Here is a 19,301-nt window from a genome sequence, read left to right on the forward strand (position 1 = left end):
ACCACAGCTAAGAACTGGCTTAGAAAGCCAAAAAATTAAAAAGCAGACTGAAAGCACAGCGGTCTGGGGAGTGCAAGCAACAGCCCCACATATCTCAGTAAAGGCTGAGGGCATCACAGTACTACAGGAATTGAGACGTGTAACACCAATGTCATACCATTCTAGAAAATGGTTAGCATGCTGGAGAAGCCATGTATAAGAGCTCTAGTTGACAGTTCCAGCTGAGCCCAGCCTTCGTGTGCCTCTGCCAAAGTACCAGACACGTGATAAAGCTGCCCTGGACCTTTCAGGCCAGGTGAAAGGCACCTAGTGACCCCACTGGCACCATGTGGAGCGTAAGAATCGGCCAACTGAACCCCGCCCAAATTCCTGACCCACAAAATCACCAGATATAATAAAAAGGGTTTCTGTTCTTTTTTAAAAAGGATTTTTAAAATACACTGTTTCTTTGTTTTGCTTTGTTGGGGGGGGGATTAGGTTTATTTATTTGTTTGTTAGTTTTTAACGGAGGACCTGGGAACTGAACCCATGCTAAGTGAGCACTCCACCACTGAGCTAAACCCTCCTCCTTATATACTGTTTTTAAGAAGGCAAGGGAGAGTATATTTCAGGATACTCTCTATTAAAGCATGTTTATGGATCTAGAAATATTTATTTTTGATGGTCCTGGTAGCTGAGTTTTTATTATAAAATGTATCATCTGAGCAGAACAAGTTTCAACACTGAGACTTTTCAATGTAATGTCTGGGGTTGTAAATTGAAGTTTTTAATCTACCTAAATTCTCTTGATAATCCACTTCACAGAAGAGCTGTACTGAATTTTGATATTTTCATACCTTGTTTCATTTATTAGTCTTATTAGTCTAGAACAGGGGTCAACAAACTATAGCCCATGTCTGCTTTTGTTAAGTAGTTTCCTCAGGACACAGCCATGTGCATCTGTTCACATACTGCCTGTGGCTGCTGTTATGCTGCGAAGGCAGAGCTGAGTAGTTGTGATAGAAACTGTATGGTCCTCAAAGCCTAAAATATTTACTATCTGGCCTTTTACAGAAAGAGCTTACCAGCCCCTGGTCTATAAAAATAAAAGCTACCATTTAAGTGTTTGCTTTGTGCTAGGCCCTGTGCATTTAGAAGTTTGCACATTTTATCTTATTTATTCCTCACAACCACCTTACAAAGCCAGCACTATCGACTTTTTACAGAAAAGGGAACATGGATTATTTTATTTGAAGTCACAGAGCCAGGGAGTGGCAGAGCCAGGATTCAAACTCCACTGGCCTAACTCCACTGGTTCTCAACCAGAAAAGGTTATGAAAATTCTCCCAAGGCTCTTAAGACGAAGACAGTCAGAATCAATAATTTAGTTTAAGAGCATTTAAATGTTTCAGGATTTATAGTCAGCAGCTAGATAAAAGTTTTGCTTTGTTTTTTATTATAAAAACAACTGCCTTCATGTGAAAGATTCTGCAAAAAGCCACTTCAAATAAAGCTTCCAGTCATTCATTAGAGAAATTATTTAAAACATATTCCAATTAACTTTGAATAGAGAACAAAAAATAGAAAGGGGCTATTTTTATTTGTATGGTCAGATGATATATACAGGAAGGAAATCAGATTAGCACACATGAGCTACTTTGCCTGTAAACATGCACAGAGAAAATGGTTTGACTTAAACAGATAAAGCACCAAGTTTAAAACACTAGCTTTGTATTACTTTGTGGGGGGGTTCATAGTGAATATATACCTGAATTATCTATCACTAATTCCTTTTTTTAATTACATAAGCAGATTTGCTAGGATGAACCAAACCACCCTGCTAAGAAACATGGTTCTTTCAAATTAGACGGCTAATAATCCAAAGAGGGAAAGAAGGAATATAGATTCTCATTCACAAAGGATGGAAACAAAGGGGTATGCATTTTTTCTGATTCTTCTCATCTATGTTTTCACTTTGTATTTTTCAAAGTAATTAATTAGTAAAAAGAAGCTAATGTGGACTAAAGAAAATTTTTTTTACCAAAAAATGATAGGGAGGTGATAGGGGATCTGGGAGTGACACATCTGTTCGAGGAGGAATTAGAGAGAAGCAACACTGCCACTCAGGATGACCTAGAGGTTATCACAGGTCAAGCCACAAGAAAATGTGATACAAATACAGACATTTGGTGAGAACTGAGAGTCAGATAACACATAGCCGAGAGACCTAGTGAACTGGTACGAAAAAAAAAAAAAAAAGCCTCACAACATGCTATTCACCAAGCAACATTAGTATGATGCTCTGCAAAATTTATCTCAGTTCCCTCAGGAATTTAGTCATCCAAACAGACCAGGTCTCTTTGGGTCTAAAGACATTTTGTTATAGCTTGCCAGAAATGAAACCAAAATGTTGATCTGCAGTTTCAGTAAGAGGCTGTCAGGTTTGTTCAGTGAGCATTCCTTGGGTGCCCAAAGCACGATGCCACAAAAATATGGATTTCTGACAAGAATAATCTTGGTTCAAATGTATAATACACCTGCTTCAAGTTCAAAAGCGGCTATCCAAAAGAGATGTAGAAGAGTAAACATGAATTCCTACGAACTGAGTCAGGGGAGCTTAATAATGATACCCTGTAGTTAATCTTTGTGAATGTGAATAATCACTCTTTAATTTATATGAATTTTATAATTTGTATTTCCATGTATAGGAGTTTTACTTTTTGACATATAGGATTTAGATATATTTTATACATGCACCAAAAAAACTGGAAAGCAAATACAAAAAAATGTTAACAGCAATTATCTCTAAGTGATGAGGTTTTGGATGTTTTTTATATTTTCCATAGGCTTTACTGGGTTTCTATAATTTAGAAAAGTTCTCTTTTTCGGGATATAAAAATAATATATGTTCATTGTAGAACATCAAGGTAATATTAACTAGAAAGAAGAAAATAAAAATGATGTTGACTTTCTTAATTTGAAGGTCATACCAAGGAGAGCAGATTCCTGCCAAAATAAGTTAAAATAATAATCAGTTTCCTAGATAAATTATGACACTCTGAGCAGGATTTTCAAATCTTCTAAAATCAGCGGTCTCCTTTTTCTTTCCCCAAAAGCAACTGGCAATTCAGTGCATATTTGGAGGTGAGAGGGAGGAAACTATGTCCTGGCTGGATTAAAAGAATTTTGGAAGGCTTATTCCCACCTTAGTTTACTTGCCAAGGCGACAATATATCACAGAAGGAAGCAGGAAACACGGACCCCAGGTCTCATGAAAGAGAGGAGGAAGAAAGGGGTCTGGGGATGTAGGGGCCCAGCAGGGCACCATTTCACAGCATGCCCAGTGTCAGCTGGGCAGGCAAGATGTTGCTTAAAGAGGAATAATTCCCTGGCCATGGTTTCATACTCCAACCAGATCTTAGAAATTACCTGGGGCCCAAAATAGAGATTTCTATATTTTGAATAAGATGTGCACAGTTTCATTAGCACAGTAAGAAGCTAAAAGCAAAGACAGAATTAACTACATGTATCAACATAATGAGATACATATTAATGGCATGAAAAATGAAAAACTGTTGACGATGTAGACACCTGAAAAGGTCTAAATAAAATGTCAAGTAATAAAAGAACACAAAATATTATATATATAATATGATCACAGCTGTGTACATAAAACTATTTATTACAATTATAAGGATCAGACGGGACATAAAATCACTTAAGTAGTTGGGATGAGACAATGATGAGGTACTCTGGAGTTCTTTCCCATTTCTTTGCCATTTTGTTTACTTGAAAGAGTTGTATATAAAATCAATGTAAGTTTAAAAGACACTAAATATAGATAAGTGCTGCAAGGAGAGCTGTGAACCTCATAAATCTTCTAAATTCTAGTGTGAAACATACTTGAGATCCAAAGAGAAAGATTACTCATTGATTATTACTGTGACAGCTTCTTTCTGGGGTTTCTGATCCTTCAATCTGTTACACAGAATATCCACTAGGGGTCACCATTATGTTTAAATAGTGATGATGTTACAAAGTTCATTAACAATAAATTTAAGAAAAACCACAAAGCTTGATTTCTTCTATAACACAAAGCCTTCTTTCTCACTGATCAGCATGTACATAATTTACTGTTTTTTGGAAGAAAGAGACATCAGAATCTTCTATGATCCCACTGTTCGAACACAGTAACAATGATAACCTGGAAATAGAAGCTGATTTTTAGCATAAAACGATACAAAATCTCCATTTAGGAAGATGGAAGAAAGTCAACTTCAGCTTATCTTTCAACTCTGCCAATGAGTTAAAAGATGTTTGCCTGTAAAAGTAATAGAGTAAAGCAGGATGTGCTCTGAGAACCAAGGAACAAAGTGCTTCAACTTTTTAGAGTGAACAGAGCAAACACGCTCACTGGTCTCAGTGCTGGTGTCCAGAGAAGAAATAAATTACGTAAGTGATCACTAGTTCATGCGTATCTTTTACTCCATGATACGCACTTAGAAGGAAAAAACAAGGCTCTCTGAGCCCACATAATGAGGAGTTTCATTTGTGCTAGAGTTTCACGGAGAGTCTGTTAAAAGGAGACACTGATGTAGGCTTCAGCTAGGCAGAGAGGAGGAAAAGCTACTTTAACTTTACACAAAAGCACGGTATTTGTGTAAGTCCAGTGAGGGAGAAAAACCTTGACAAGTCTAAGAAAGACTGGTGGGGCTAAAGCATGGTGAAAGAGGTGGGGTGAGACAAAATCAGGCTGGAGAAGAAAACCAGGGTCAGGTCACTTGTCCTAAACCAAAGGAGTGGCCTTTGAAGGGACTTAAATAGGAAATGACAGAGTAACAATGATAACACATTTCTATGGCTCTTTAAACTTTCATAACACCATTTCAGTTTATCTTCACAATAACACTATCTGATGGATACCATTAAGGAAGCAGGACACCTATCACAGACTACATTTGTTTTTCTATAGTTAGAGTGTGTCCCTAATCACCTTGAATCATTATAAATAGAGCCTCTACTCCCACCTCCACTCCTGCAAGAATGGTGGGTGAGGGTATCTTGACTCACCCTTCCCTGGGAGCTCACTGAGGAGACCCTTCCTGGGAAGGACGGGTGATTAACCTGCCTCACTGCCAGGGGAAGGGAGGAAAGAATGAGTGTTTGTACTGGCAGTTCGGAAGAGGGCCACTTGCCTAGGGTGAATCCTAAGGCTGGATTCTGGGAGGGAGAGGAACTGGGGGCTTGGGGTCTGTGAAACAGCAGGCTTCTGCACACATCCTGACTCAGAGCTTCCTGGGCCACTGGGCATCAGGAAAATGGCTGTGCATGGCCTAAAAGAGCACAATACCCAGAGCTCTGCCCTGAGAATCCACGTGGGGTACCTTGGCTGAGCCGAGCACAGTGGGCTCCTTCCTCAAAGTGGCTGACTCAGGACCCAGGTTTAGCAGTGGGTCAGCATTACTGGTTACGAGGTAAGGACCGGTCTTCAGCAGCACCTCATGAGGCACTGAGAGGCAGCAGCAGACAACGGGGCTTTCCCTTTGGGGTGTGGAAGCTGCACAGACCATCTCTTCGTCTGCATTACCTAAATCGCAGGGGTTTCTGGGACAATTCAGGAGGAAAGAGAAGCCCCAACAGGAAGACAGTGGACTGATATGATTGCTCATAGTGGCTATACTACTATCCAAACCTAGCAAATTAAAGGGCAGAACTGGGACCGGAATAAAAAATTCCACGTTCTTCCCATCATGCTATGATCCTCACTTGGAAAAGGGAACTTTTAAATCAAACTGGGATAGAGAAAATACAATAGATCCCGTCCTCCATCCCCCACATGTAAAGAGGCACACTGCCTACTTTGTATTTACATAGTTGGAAACGTTCTATAGCATCCCACAATGCTATTCACGATTTCAACAGCTAGTTTTAAATTCATGTCCCTCTGATTTCCACAGTATTTCCACAGTTTAGAGCTCTCTTACGGTACTTATTTTACTCTTCTATGACTCTCATTTGTATAACCGTCTTATTATTCATCTAGCACAGAATAAATGAACTTGAGGTTGGTCAAAAGGTTGGTCTTAATTCATCTTGTACCTCCTGCAGTAATTAGCTCTGGGTCTTACATTGCAGGCCCCCAAAATTTTGGTTAAAATAAATAGTTAAGATCTTGTCTGTCTCCTCACTTCCATCAGTGATAGCAGGTGGCTGGGAAAAACAAGGACAAAAATGAAGAGATAACAATTTAAAGGATATAGTTAACTATTAATCTGAAAAGCCTGCTTATCTGTGTATCTCTAAGCCATACAAATTTTATGCAAAATTTTGTGCCTCTCCACAATTTTCATACAATTACATGAGGTCATTATGAAAAACAGGATCACAGGCTATATCCTTGAGAGAAGTTATCAGAGCGGGTAGAGAGAGGGGATAAAACACAAGGTTTTCTTTTGTTTCATTTTAACTCGGTTATATACACATTTGCACAATCTCAAAGGCACGACTGAACTCAGAAGAGTTGTAATGAAAGGGGTGGGGAACAACTAGCAAGTGCAGTGTAGGTACACATCCCGGAACACTGGTGAGCAAACACCCTCCAGCAAAATAAGCAGCCAACCACAAAAGGAATCCAAATTTGGGGAAAACCTTTAGGTCACCAGAACTTACCAGAGCAAGCCAGAAAATGTCAGCAAATAACCATATTCATAAACTGACCTGTCTCATCCTTAACAGGGCAGCAGGTAAGGGTCTAGGGGAAAAATAATGTAGAAACCTAGGCCAGGAAGGAATACATAAAAGGTGAGATCCTATTCTGAAGCAGAAGACAAACACAATTAAATTAAGTAAAAGACAGTAAAACAAAGTCAAAGGATGAGGGAAGAAAAACAAATACACAAAGGTCACAGATAATCTCAAATACAGAAGACAGAATGGAATGTCTACACAGTGACATCAAAAACAGAAGCTGCAGTAATTCTAAAGTAAAGGATGTGGGTCCAAGAGAAGGTGCCACCGCTGAACTTTCATGGCAATTTAAAATAGCATAGAGTTGCACAACAGCTGGGGCAGGGCTCTTTCTTGGACCCACCCAGAGGAGGGAGGCCTCCCAGTTTCAACATTTTAATTGGGTTGTTGCAGAGACCGTTTGACTACCTTGCTGGTGAATAGCCAGCAAAGGATGTACTGATGTCCTGAGATCTTTTAGAGTGACAGAATTATCTTTGTACAAGTTTTGAACAATTCTTAAATAAAATGTTAGGATAAAGAATTTGATAAAAATGGCAGAAGGAACACGTCTATCCATCCCTACTCCTTCCCAAAACGCCTCTAGAATAATAATGAGGGCCTGTAGCAGGACAAAAAACCAATCAGCTCAGACAGCTGCAGGAAGGGACATTGTATCAAGAGCTGTCTCTACAAAATAAAATAATAATAATGATTTAAAAATGGATGGATTAACTGAGGAAAAAAGAAAGGAAATGTAATCCTGGTTAACCGAGTAACTTAGTTGTGAATAATATTTACATGATCATGATAATGCAAACACTGAATGCTGACTTAACACAAAAAAAGTAATATATTGAACACAGAGTCCACAATGAGTATGAGATGGGAGATGTGAAGGAAGGGGTGGGGGACACAGGGAGCATGTGGTGGCCAGGTGGCTGAGTCAAGAATGTGTAAGAGAGAAAAATTTAAATCTTTTATAGTAGGAAATGAATAAACAATGCCTCACTTTTTTTTTGAAAGTCAAGAAACAGTGATAAAATGTTACACAGAAATACAGAATGAAATGCCAGAAGAAAAAATGAAAACAGTTGAAGGAAGCTGTCTCCAGGAAAGAATTTTGCTTAGTTTTGTTGTTGATGTTACAAACCTTGTGGTACTATTTAACTATTTAAACAGATTCATTAACTTCATTTAAATATAAAAATTAAATAGAGATAAGGGCTAAATCTCTAATGAGAATCAATATACTGTGCACAGCCCTTCAGATTTAGTAGATCTAAATTAGAATTACTGGAGGTGCAGACACGTTGCCAGACCAATCACTCTCCAACCTGCAGAGTGATGTTCTGCTTTCATTACCTGATGCTTTCGTCCTCACAGACGTTTACTAAAGGAGGTATTTCTAAATTTTAAACGTTCCTTCTGTTTAGTTCCACAAACATTTCTAGAACATCTACTATATGCCAGGTACTAATGCTAGAAACTGGGGACATGAAGAATTAAAAATGATAATAAAAAAGAATGTTCCTGATTTTAAAGACCTTAAGAGTCCAGTAGGGGAATAAGACACATGAAAAAAATCACAATCTATGGCAGAGTCAGAGAGCTTTTTAAAAATGAAATTCAGATCATGGGAGTGGAGACTGTCTGGGATAGAACTGGTCACGGAAGCCTTCTCTGTGCTGGTCCTAGTTGAAGAAACCCCTGGTGGACTGAGGGAGCAAGCCAGGGGGTCCCAGGCAGTCTTGTCCAACACTGGCTGCCTCCTGGTGTCTCAACACTACTTGGAACACAGAAAGCACTTAGTAAATATGTGCTGACTTTAAGTTCTGTCCGAAGCCCCTGTATCATTAGAATAAAATCCTTTCTATTCAAGCTGTTTGGAATTATCAGTCACTCGTTATCCAAAGTATCTTAAAGATTAGACCATAGGATCAGCCCCAGGAAGTTGCCTCCCTCCACAAAAACTTCCATTTTCCTCCAACTCCAAGACTGGCCCAAAGCGACTAATTTACAGAGAAGCTAGAGTGTTATGTGGTTTGAAAATTCAGTTCTTTGGGCCATGCCAAAAGAGAGTTCATTTCTGGCCTCTTCTCTCTGCAAAGCTGCTGATTGAGGCATGTGGGAAGCTTTATATCCAGGCTCTAGTAGCTTCCAGTCACTGAAAGATGTTCTATGGGTCATTCCTTTCGAAGAGCATATGGCTCTGAATGAGGGGATATGACCCTGCCATACCCTCATTTCTCCCATGCCCCACAGTGAGAGCATCTTGAGGACCAAACTATGGTTTTAACCTTTATGAAGATACGGATTTTTCATACAGCATGGCCCTTAAATATCAGATAAAGTTGTTCTGTTTAAACTAAAGAAACAACAATCCAATGCTCTAATTTTGGTAGGTTTAAGTGATTTTCAAGGGTAATTTTGACACATCAGATTTCTGTCATACAGTGACTTTAGAATCTAACCCCTGTGATGTTAGTGAATTAAACTATGCTAATTATTAACCCAAACTGTACTTATTCAATTTCTACTAAGTATTTTCTTCAACCTTGTGTTCTCTACCATATCTCCCCATTCTCCTTGTTACATTTTTAATTTTTTTCTTAATTCCTATTTTAAAGATTTATGTAACATGTGAGAAAAGAAATCTAAAATATACATAGAATGTAACCCAAGATAACTCCAGATCAATTTTGTATACAAAATCATTCACAAGATTTTTAGATAAGCATGTGCAGGTAATTGATCTAGTAATACAATGCTGCAGACAGTATTAATTTTTTCTTTCTAAAGAGATTAGTGGAGTGTTACTTTTATATACTACACTCAAGGAGCCACCCTTAAAATGAAGTGCCTCACAACTGGAGGGAATAAAATCTAACAAAGTAATAGAAAGAGTTTGGAAGAGGCTGAATCCCCCTAGAAGTAACAAGTAAGAAACTTCTACTAAAAGTGTTAAAATGACTTACATTTCATTTAATTCTATATCAAGAATTAATATAATTTATCAAGCTTAAAATCTGCATTCCAATGCCATTAAAAAAAAACTAAATGCCTTCTTCAAAATCTAGAGGTATATTGGGTAAATACGTCAAGGGGTAATCTCTTCTTCTGCTATAGAACCTATATAATATAGATTACACAGTGCTACAACCAATCCATTTCTGGGAAAGACATGAATAAATTCAAGAACAAAGGTGGGCAAAGAAAGTGATAAATACAAATTGAGAAAAGTTTTACCACTAAGAAACCCTCACTAAAATACGTAAATACTGAAGAATGAACTTTAGGAAGAAGAAAATTGAACTGAGAGGAAGGAGTGAGATGCACAAAGGAACAGTGAACAAAGAAACATATTAACCACTATTAACTACATCATAATAATAATAACTGATAATTGAGGGGTATGGAGACAAGGTGGTACCAACATGTACAATGGGAGGGATGGGAGTCAACATTAAAGCATTTGATCTTAAAAGTCCTTGTGTTGTTTGGGAGGAGAATTAAGATGTCTAATTGTAACTTGATTTTGAACAGACATGTTCTCTGACCACAGTCAAACTGAGAAATACTTATGTTAGTAAAGAAGACAGAAAACCTAGCATACAACTCAGAAAATGAAAATTTAGAAAAAGTACAAAACAGTAAATAAAAAGAGCGCAAGGAAGGAAGTATATTTAGGAGCCAAAAAGGATAAATCAGAAAATAAAGACACGAAAAAAAAGATTAAGAAAATCAAAAGCTTGTTCTTTCAAAAGACACACTTCTGGGAAGAGTGAACAAGAGGAAAAAGAGAAAAGATAAAAGTAAAAAAAAAAAAAATAGACAAAGCAAAGGCTTTAAAAATAAAAAGAATACAGTGAATATCATTAACAAAAATTTTGAAAACTTATACAAAATAGGTAATTTCCAAGGAAAATTAAACTTACCAAAACTGGCTCATGAAGAAACAAATCAGATAGAACTTGGTGACAGATAAGAGATGGAGAATGAAAGAGATGCTGTGACAACTTTTAAGTCTCTAACTTGTTGAGCTTATGGATATGAGTTCCATTCACCCAGAAGGGGAAAGCTAGAGGAGGAGCATGGGGCATGCTGGGTGTCATTTGTGCTTTTTGTGTGAGTGTATATGCGTAGGGAGGCGTTGGTACTGGGTGGTAGGGGTGGTGTGCAGAAGTCATAACTTTAATGAATATGTTTGGATATGCTGAGATGAAAGTTCCTTTAGGATATAAATGGAGATGTTAAGTATCCAGTTGGATCTATGATCAGGAATTCAGGAGAGATGTGGGTTGAAGACACTTTTTTGGGAGTTACCTGTATTTAAATAATAATTAAAGCCACAGATAGGGCTGAAAAGCTCTAGGGAGACAGAGCATGGTTCCTGGTACCAGCAATCTCAAGCATTACCTGGGAACTTGACAGAAATGCAAATTCTCAGACCCCAACCTGAACTTCTTGAATCAGAAACCCTGAGACTGGGGCCCTGCAATCTGTATATTAACAAGGCCTCCAGTGATTCTGATATAGACTAAGATTTGAAAACCACTGATGGAAAGTGAGATGTCAAGAGGGCTTCTTAGGGCCCTGCCTTGAGAATTCCAACATTTAACAGAGGAGGAGAAACCTGCAAAGATGACTAGGAGCAACATGAAGAGGGGAGTAAGAAACTGAGGAGACTGTTTCAAGAGGTAGGGTGGCAAATACTACTAGCATTTATGACAGCTTCAGAAGGGACTGGAAAGGGCTGAGAAGTGAGCAGGAATTGAGAAAACAGGGGTAGTAAGTTTGGACAGTTCTGAGCAGTTTGTTCAGAAAGTGGAGACAGACAGGGCAGAGATGGAAGTGGGTGAGAGTAACAGGCAGGATGAACTGCCAGGGGAGGAATCTGGTTGAGAGGGAGAGTGATTGTACAAGAGAGATGGAGAGCTGACAGCAATGGCATCTGGAGGGGGCAATGCCTCTGTCTGCCTCCACAGGAGATTTTATTACTTAGAGCATTTAGAATTGCTATCCATGGTGATAAGATAGTATGAGGTTTCTGAAAGGGGAGGAGAGGATGGGATCCAAAACATAGGTGGAAGGACTGCCCTCTGCTAGGAGGGACAGAGCACCTTTTCCACCACAAGCAAGGAGGTACACATGAGGGACACAGACATGGCGAGTGTGAAGTCTGAGAGCAGGAAGCCATCAAACGTCTTCGATTTCCCCCACGGGGTCACATGCAAGTCCATCCCTACTGTGAGATCTAAGCCGCACTCTCTTGGCTTGCTGCAATTAAATGTTCAAATTCATGCTCGCTAAGCAATCTTGGATTTGTGATCTGGCTCCCCACGGAGGTCTGTCCCTGGGGCGGGAATGTGCTGACTATACCGACTTGAGGATGTCTCAGTTGTTTCTCACAGTAAACTGATAAACTGGTTTTTGAACACGATTTGGTTTCTAGGTAGCCTGACTACAGGTAATAGACAGACCATGATCCTTCTTATAGTTATGTTCCTTAAGGGGTTATTTTCTCAGGACCTGACTGCTTTTGCATAAAGTGACTATAGTAAATCTCTGGGCCTACAGAGGCATGGGCCAGATCCATAATTAAGCAGCCAATCAGAGGGCTCCCCTTCTCTGTCATGCCTTGCTCAGCAAAAGCTGGCTTTCCATTAGCTGTCACTGGCCTGATTTCTACCTCTTTCCCCTCAATTCATTTCTACACCCATCTGCTCATTAAGATATTTTAAACTGGCTGTCACTGCATTGACCTACTAGTTTTTGTAGGCAGGAATTTCTAAGAATAATGCAGGAACTAAAACAAGGACTTCAGTGAAATCTACTGGTATACCACCATTATTCACTTACTTATTCACTCAATAAATATTTACAGACTATATATCCTGTGCAAGGCTTGATATTAGAGCCGTGGGGGATCCAAAGTCCTCGGGGATTTATAAACCAGAAATAAAAGCAATTAGTTCCACAAAAAACATGCTGTGGAAATGGACTTTGACTGCAGGGGGGGATTACAAATAAAGAAAAAATTCCTTATAGTAAAAGTGATTAAAGCAGAAATAGGCTATCAAAGGAAATCCTGGACTCTGAGTAACTTTAAAAATATGATGACTTAGAAACAGCCTTGCCTAGAGGCAAAGGTTCCAGCAACCCTTCTGGAATTAAGCACAAAAATGACTCAGGACTTTCTGATACATGAAGAACAAGCCAATCTCTCTGCAGAAGGAGTAAGTCGGGCTGGGAAATAATTTAAACGTTTACTTAGGGTTCTTACCCCCAAATTCTCAGGTCCTCCAGTCCCTGGGTTGCCGTGCAGTAACTGATCCTGTCCCTCGTTCTTATCTTTGCTGCCCTTGCTCCTCTCCATCATACTTCATATGCTCAGACAGAAATAAGATGCAGTTTTTCCATAACCTGGAATTTTCTGCCATTGAATCATCTCAGCTAGGCACAGCCACACTAGCCACACTATCACCCAAGCTCTGTGTAAATGATTTGAGGACCTTGGATATTTTAAAAGTGCCTACCACACAGCAGATGCTCAATTAAGATTCATTTCCTCCTTTCTTTTCTTCTTTTTTTCCTCTCCCCTGGTGAGGAAGGGAGGGAAAAAAAACAGGAACCAACAAAAAGATGGATCTCCTGTAAGACAGAATTCTTCGGTGCAAAAATAATGAAAAGGTTTAAACTGCTTCTCCTTTGCTTACCTTGTGTCTGCGGCATGTATGGAGACAGGAGTTTTGACCTTTTCTTTTCATATCCCTTCTGTGTGATGTCCCCTAAAATAGCAAGAACAGAAATAGGTTATGCATTATTCTTACTCTGTGGCTGTTCACTGTAAAAATAAAATTAATTAGTGTTACAGAATTACCACATAGACAGTAAGGAAAAAATGTATAGTTCTTTGCCAAGGATTTTGCTGTGTGTGATTTCCCACAGGCTTGGAGCTGACGTCTTGTGGAAAATTGAAGGGCTTGTCCCTATACCAGTCTAGCAGAGCAATATGCCACATTCCATGTCAGAGATTCCCGAGTTCCTAGGCACCCCTCGTTTCCGTGGTATTTAAGATATACCACAATGGAATGCAGCAAGGCTGGGAGACAAATGATCTTCTCTCCAAGGTTTGTTTGACCAAATGAATGCAATTGACTTGGGAGGTATTCAATTACACTGCTGTATAGAACCACACCAAATCAAAAGTCTGGTTAAGGGGTGAAGTCAAGGTTCAGGCACTGGGATGGGACATGTGGAAGGCCCTCCTGCACCCTAGTACCTATGCTGGAACTTGGAGCCAGAATTCCCACATCCTCTTCCCTTGGTTCACTGGTTTGTATTATTTAAATACATGCATGTCTTTTTCAGAAGATTAAGTGAAAAAGTATACATGAAGCACACAAAAAGTACATATATAATAAATGCAATAAGGGTAAACTGATTGATAGAGAAGAAACTGTGTGGCTAAAAAGTGTCAAGAAATATGCATGGTCCTAAAGAAAGGGTAGCAAATGGATGGGTAGAGGGCAGGGATAAAAGGGGACAGGAAATGCAGAACAAAAAACATTCAAGGTACAGTAATTCAAAGCTGGAGGAATAAATATATGTGGTGAGGTGACATGACAGAGCACTGTTTCCCCCCAAATAATTTTTTTTTTATTGAGAGAAAATTTTATTTCAAAGTCAAAGTGCAGTATAAAAAGTAATTTATATATTCAAACTTACATTTACTTATTATATAGTCAAGTTCGGGGGTGAGGGAGCCTATTTTGATGGATATAGAGATTTGAAATAATGGGTGATGAATGACAAATTTGACATCAAGGGTGATGAAGGTCAGGTGTGTTGGTCTCAGCATCTGACTGATGGAGCAGATGGTGGAGAGGCAGCAGGGCTCAGTGAAGGGCTTAAGCAGGGGAGTTAACGCTCACAGGTCACATAGGGCAGCAAGTTCCCTCTTCCTGAGGAGAATGGGACCAACTGCAGAAGCCAGAGAGACTAGCCCTTGCCCCAGTGCTACTATGGTGACCTGGGCAAGTCAGCAGTAGCTTAACTTAAAGACAGAGATAGAAAGGACTAAAAAGAAGTGAGAGGATTAAGAGAGACATTTGGGAGGAAGACTGGACAGGGTTTGGTGACTAGTTCAGTGTAGCGTGGAGAAGGTTTTTGGGTGAGCAACCAGGCAGATGGTCAAAATATTCTTTGACAGAGAAATACAGCAAGAAGTGCATATTTGGTGGGTTGAAGAAGACGAGAGTTAAGCTTAGCAAAGACCTACGAGACACACAAGAGGAGATGTCCAATCAACAGTTGGATGGATACATGGATCTAGAACTTCAGAAAGAGAGAGGTTTGGACTCGTCAGGACATATTTGAAAAATAAATTGATACAATCTCTGGAGTCATTTGGCAATTCCTATCAAAATTTTGATTCAGCAACTGCACTTCTAGGAATTTGCTCAATGATAAAATACACAGAGGTACACAAAAATAAATTTAAGAATATTCCCTGACCTATTCTTTGTAATAAAAAAAACTAGGACTCTAGATGCTTACATTATAGACTATCTGTATCAGTGGCTTTCAACTAGGAGTGATTTGCCCCTCAGTAGGCAACTGACAATGTCTGGAGACATTTTTATCACAACTGGAGTAAGTGGTGCTACTGGCATCCAAGTAATAGAGGTCAGGATGCTGCTAAACATCCTGCAATGCACAGGACAGGCCCAGGATAAAGAATTATCAAGTCCACCTACACTGCTGGTGGGAATGCAGTTTGGTGAAGCCACTGTGGAAAACAGTATGGAGATTCCTCAAAAGACTAGGAATAGACTTACCATATGACCTGGGAATCCCACTCCTGGGCTTGTATCCAGAAGGAACCCTACTTCAAAATGACACCCGCACCCCAATGTTCATAGCAGAACTATTTACAATAGCCAAGACATGGACACAGCCTAAATGTCCATCAATAGGTGACTGGATAAAGAAGATGTGGTATATTTATACAATGAAATACTATTCAGCCATAAAAACTGACAACATAACGCCATTTGCAGCAACATGGATGTTAATGGAGAATGTCATTCTAAGTGAAGTAAGCCAGAAAGAGAAAGAAAAATACCATATGAGATTGAGCATACGTGGAATCCTAAAAAAACAAAAAACCCCCAAAAAACAAAATAGAAACAGACTCATAGACATAGAATACAAACTTGTGGTTGCCAAGGGGGTGGGGGGTGGGAAGGGACAGACTTGGATTTCAAAATGTAGAATAGATAAATAAGATTATACTGTATAGCACAGGGAAATATATACAAGATCTTGTGGTAGCTCACAGCAAAAGAAAAAATGTGACAATGAATATACGTATGTTCATGTATAACTGAAAAATTGTGCTCTACACTGGAATTTGACACAACATTGTAAAATGACTATAACCAATAAAAAATGTAAAAAAAAAAAAAAAAAAAAAAAGAATTATCAGGTCCAAAATGTCAACAATGTTAAGGACAAGAAACCCTGACCCACATCATAATGTGTAGGTATTCCAAATGTACTGGCAAAGAAAGCTGTGTGCAACATATAAACGTAGAAGGCAAGCTGCAGAACAGCAAGTATAAATAGGGTCTAATGTTGTTTAAAAAATAGTTATAGATTGGTTGCATACATAAAATAGTCTAGAAGGAGATAAACAGATATAGATATAAACATAGATATACACTAAATGTTTATCCTTGGGGGACCGAGATTATGGAGGATTTTCATCTGTTATACTTTAACAGAGTCTGATTGAATAAAAAGCCTGAATGACTTGTATAATAATAACAATAAAGATTTTTTTCATTAAGAATGAATGATTCTGTAGATGTATATTTGTTAACGTGATAAGATGCTTGCAGTATATATAACAGAAAAAAAGCAAGATACTAAACAGTTTACACACTATATTCAATTTCTGGAATAATAATATTTTTATACATACATGTACACATAGAAAAAATATGGATTTTTATATACCAAAATGTTAACAATGGTTACCTATAGCTTGCAAGATTATGGATTGGTTTTAGCTTTTTTCATTTTTGTTTGCCTGTATTTTCTAATTTTTCTCCTATGAGCATCCATTATTTGAAGAAACAATAAACATTTTTAAACTGCAATGATGACTACTTATTAGACTGTACAAATTTAATTACAATGGCCCTTCATCTGTATTTTTCTAGTGAAACAAGAGAAACCCATGGTGTATTTCTGGAAATGAAACCCAAGCCTTGTCAAATTAGCAAACTGAAGAGTTTTGGTAATCTCTAACAATGCGTAAAACTAACAAATGCAGGAATCTACCACAGAAACCTTCCTTAGAAACAGGAAATCATGTCTTCTATTGCAAAAGAAACAATGAGGCATTCTCCTGTTCCACTCCCCACTCACAAGCTCCTCTGCCTCCAGTACACACACACCCCACTCCCTGAAGGGCACAAAGACCCCCTCCGCTGGCTCAGAACACATTTGATAAAGTGAAAAGCTTTAAAAGCTTTCTTCAGGGCTTAGAGTGCCAACGATTCACTGTCAGTAAATGACCGCGGGACAAACTGCTAGACTTGGTATCTTGGACATTAACCAACTACTAACCATCTCAGGTTTCGAAAAAGGTCAATCAACAGAGTCTAATTCAGCCAAGCCAATTAGCATTTGTTCCATAAACAAGCAAAGACATTGAAGATACCCAGGAGAAGACACCTGGTAAAGAGAAGTGAGGACTATGGTGAGAGAACTTACAAATGACCCCTACTTTTTCTCTGAGTACAAGACCCTGCTCAAAAGCCACCTCCTCTGTGATGTTTGCCACACTCGTTAGTCACTTCCTCCTGATGCCCCTACAACTCTGCACACACTTCTAGACAGCACTTAGCACATCACTGGTATTTTAATTATTTGTTTACCCATCTGTGTCCCTACTAGACTGTGCACTTGAGGGCAGGGATTGTGTCTTGTTCATCTCTGTAGCCTGCCTACAGCCTGGCACAATAGACACTTGTTGAATGAGTGACTGAATGAACTGATAAAACAGAGGCAATAAGAGAACAATAAATCAAAGACAAGCATACTTGGTTTGAAAACTGGAAATGGGAGAAAAGGAGGTCTTTACATTGACAGGAGCTGAAAGGTCCAGGGAGGAAAATTTAGTGAACCAAAAGTTTATTGAAACTTGACAACTAGACCTCAAAGGTGGCCGGAAGCAAGAGAGGAATAGCACATAAACAGGGGGCACTAAAAGCAGAAGGAAGGTCCCCAGATAGCGATGAATCCCGTAGCCAGAGCAAGAGCAGACGGAAGGAATTCAGTTACTCCACGTAACAGAATTTGTTACCCTGATTTCTGTCACTGCCTCCTACTGCCTGTGCGCTTGTCATTCTCACCACTGGTAGTTAAGCACCTTTTGCCACACTAAAGCAATGCTTCCTAAATTTGCCCAATTTTTAAGAATCACCCAAGGAACTTGTGCAAATTCCCAGGCCCCTCCCATGAAGATTGTGATTCACTAAGTCTGGATTAAGACCCAGATACCTGCATTTCTAACAAATGCCTTCCAGTGAGTCTTAAAAATCAGGCAAGTTTGCAAATTGCTGCACTAAAGAATCACGTCTGGAGTGTGCTGGGCGGTTCTGCTGACTTAACGTGAGGAGGGTGCGCTCAAGGAGAAGGTTGTCTTGGCGATCCGGCCTCCCGGGAGAGCACGGAGCCTCGGGAGCTCACAGACACTAAGTCACACCACAGGCATTCTTACTCACACAGATTTTTTGCCATCTGGCATATAAAACAAAAAGGAGTGCGTAACTATATACCTGTATAAAATTTGCATTAAAATGGCACAGAGCTAAGTTAAACCTGTTGTTCAAGTTTTTTGAGAACTAAACAAATGCATGGAGGATTAGCCTTCCCCTCCCACCAGGGTAACATATTTTCCCACCTAGGTGGACACTCTGAAGGAGAAGGGTAGCCACTTCTAGGGGTCTGCAGCACCTGGCACGTGTGAAGGCACCTGGCCTGATGCGATACTGGCCCAAGAGACAAGCCCTGAGCAGGCGGGCACCCACAGGGCCCAAGACTGTCTCGCAGCTTCAGCAGTACCACAGCCGTGAATAGCCAATACAAGACCTCTCAGAAGATACATATGTGGGCGGAGCAGAAAGGAGATACATTCCCAGCTTCTCTCCCCACCACCTGGGATCAGTGAAAGATGCTTGGCACAGGGAGCCCACAAATCATCTCCAAGCAGACTGGACAGAGGGGCTGGGAGGGTGGGGTGTGTGAGCCGGCCATCTCAAGCCTCTTAAAGGTCAGCCATGATGGGAGAAATAGTCCTACAAATGGTTATCCATTTGAGGAGGGTATATCTACACTGGTGGGGTGGCACCATGCTGTGGTTCTGAACCTGAGTTTGAGCTAGACACAGCCACACCTGGAGCATGGCCTTACCACTTCCTGGCTATCTGACTCCAGACAAGTTTTACTTCACCTCTTGATTAAGTCTTGGTTTCCATGTCTGCAAAATGGGGAACAATAGTATCTACCTTGCAAAGTTT

General features: G+C 39.6%; 1 protein-coding gene across 3 annotated transcripts in view; it reads right to left on the minus strand.

Moving 5' to 3' along the window:
* DIP2B (disco interacting protein 2 homolog B) overlaps nt 1-19,301 on the minus strand; it is a 194,879-nt gene that overhangs the window by 87,170 nt on the left and 88,408 nt on the right. For all 3 annotated transcript variants that reach the window (XM_074374879.1, XM_074374878.1, XM_074374877.1), the window contains exon 2: nt 13,425-13,496. In XM_074374879.1, coding sequence (XP_074230980.1) covers nt 13,425-13,496 — 72 coding nt within the window. The remainder of the gene's footprint in view (nt 1-13,424; nt 13,497-19,301) is intronic.

The sequence above is a fragment of the Camelus bactrianus genome, chromosome 12, assembly GCF_048773025.1.
Source record: "Camelus bactrianus isolate YW-2024 breed Bactrian camel chromosome 12, ASM4877302v1, whole genome shotgun sequence".
NCBI lineage: Eukaryota > Metazoa > Chordata > Mammalia > Artiodactyla > Camelidae > Camelus > Camelus bactrianus.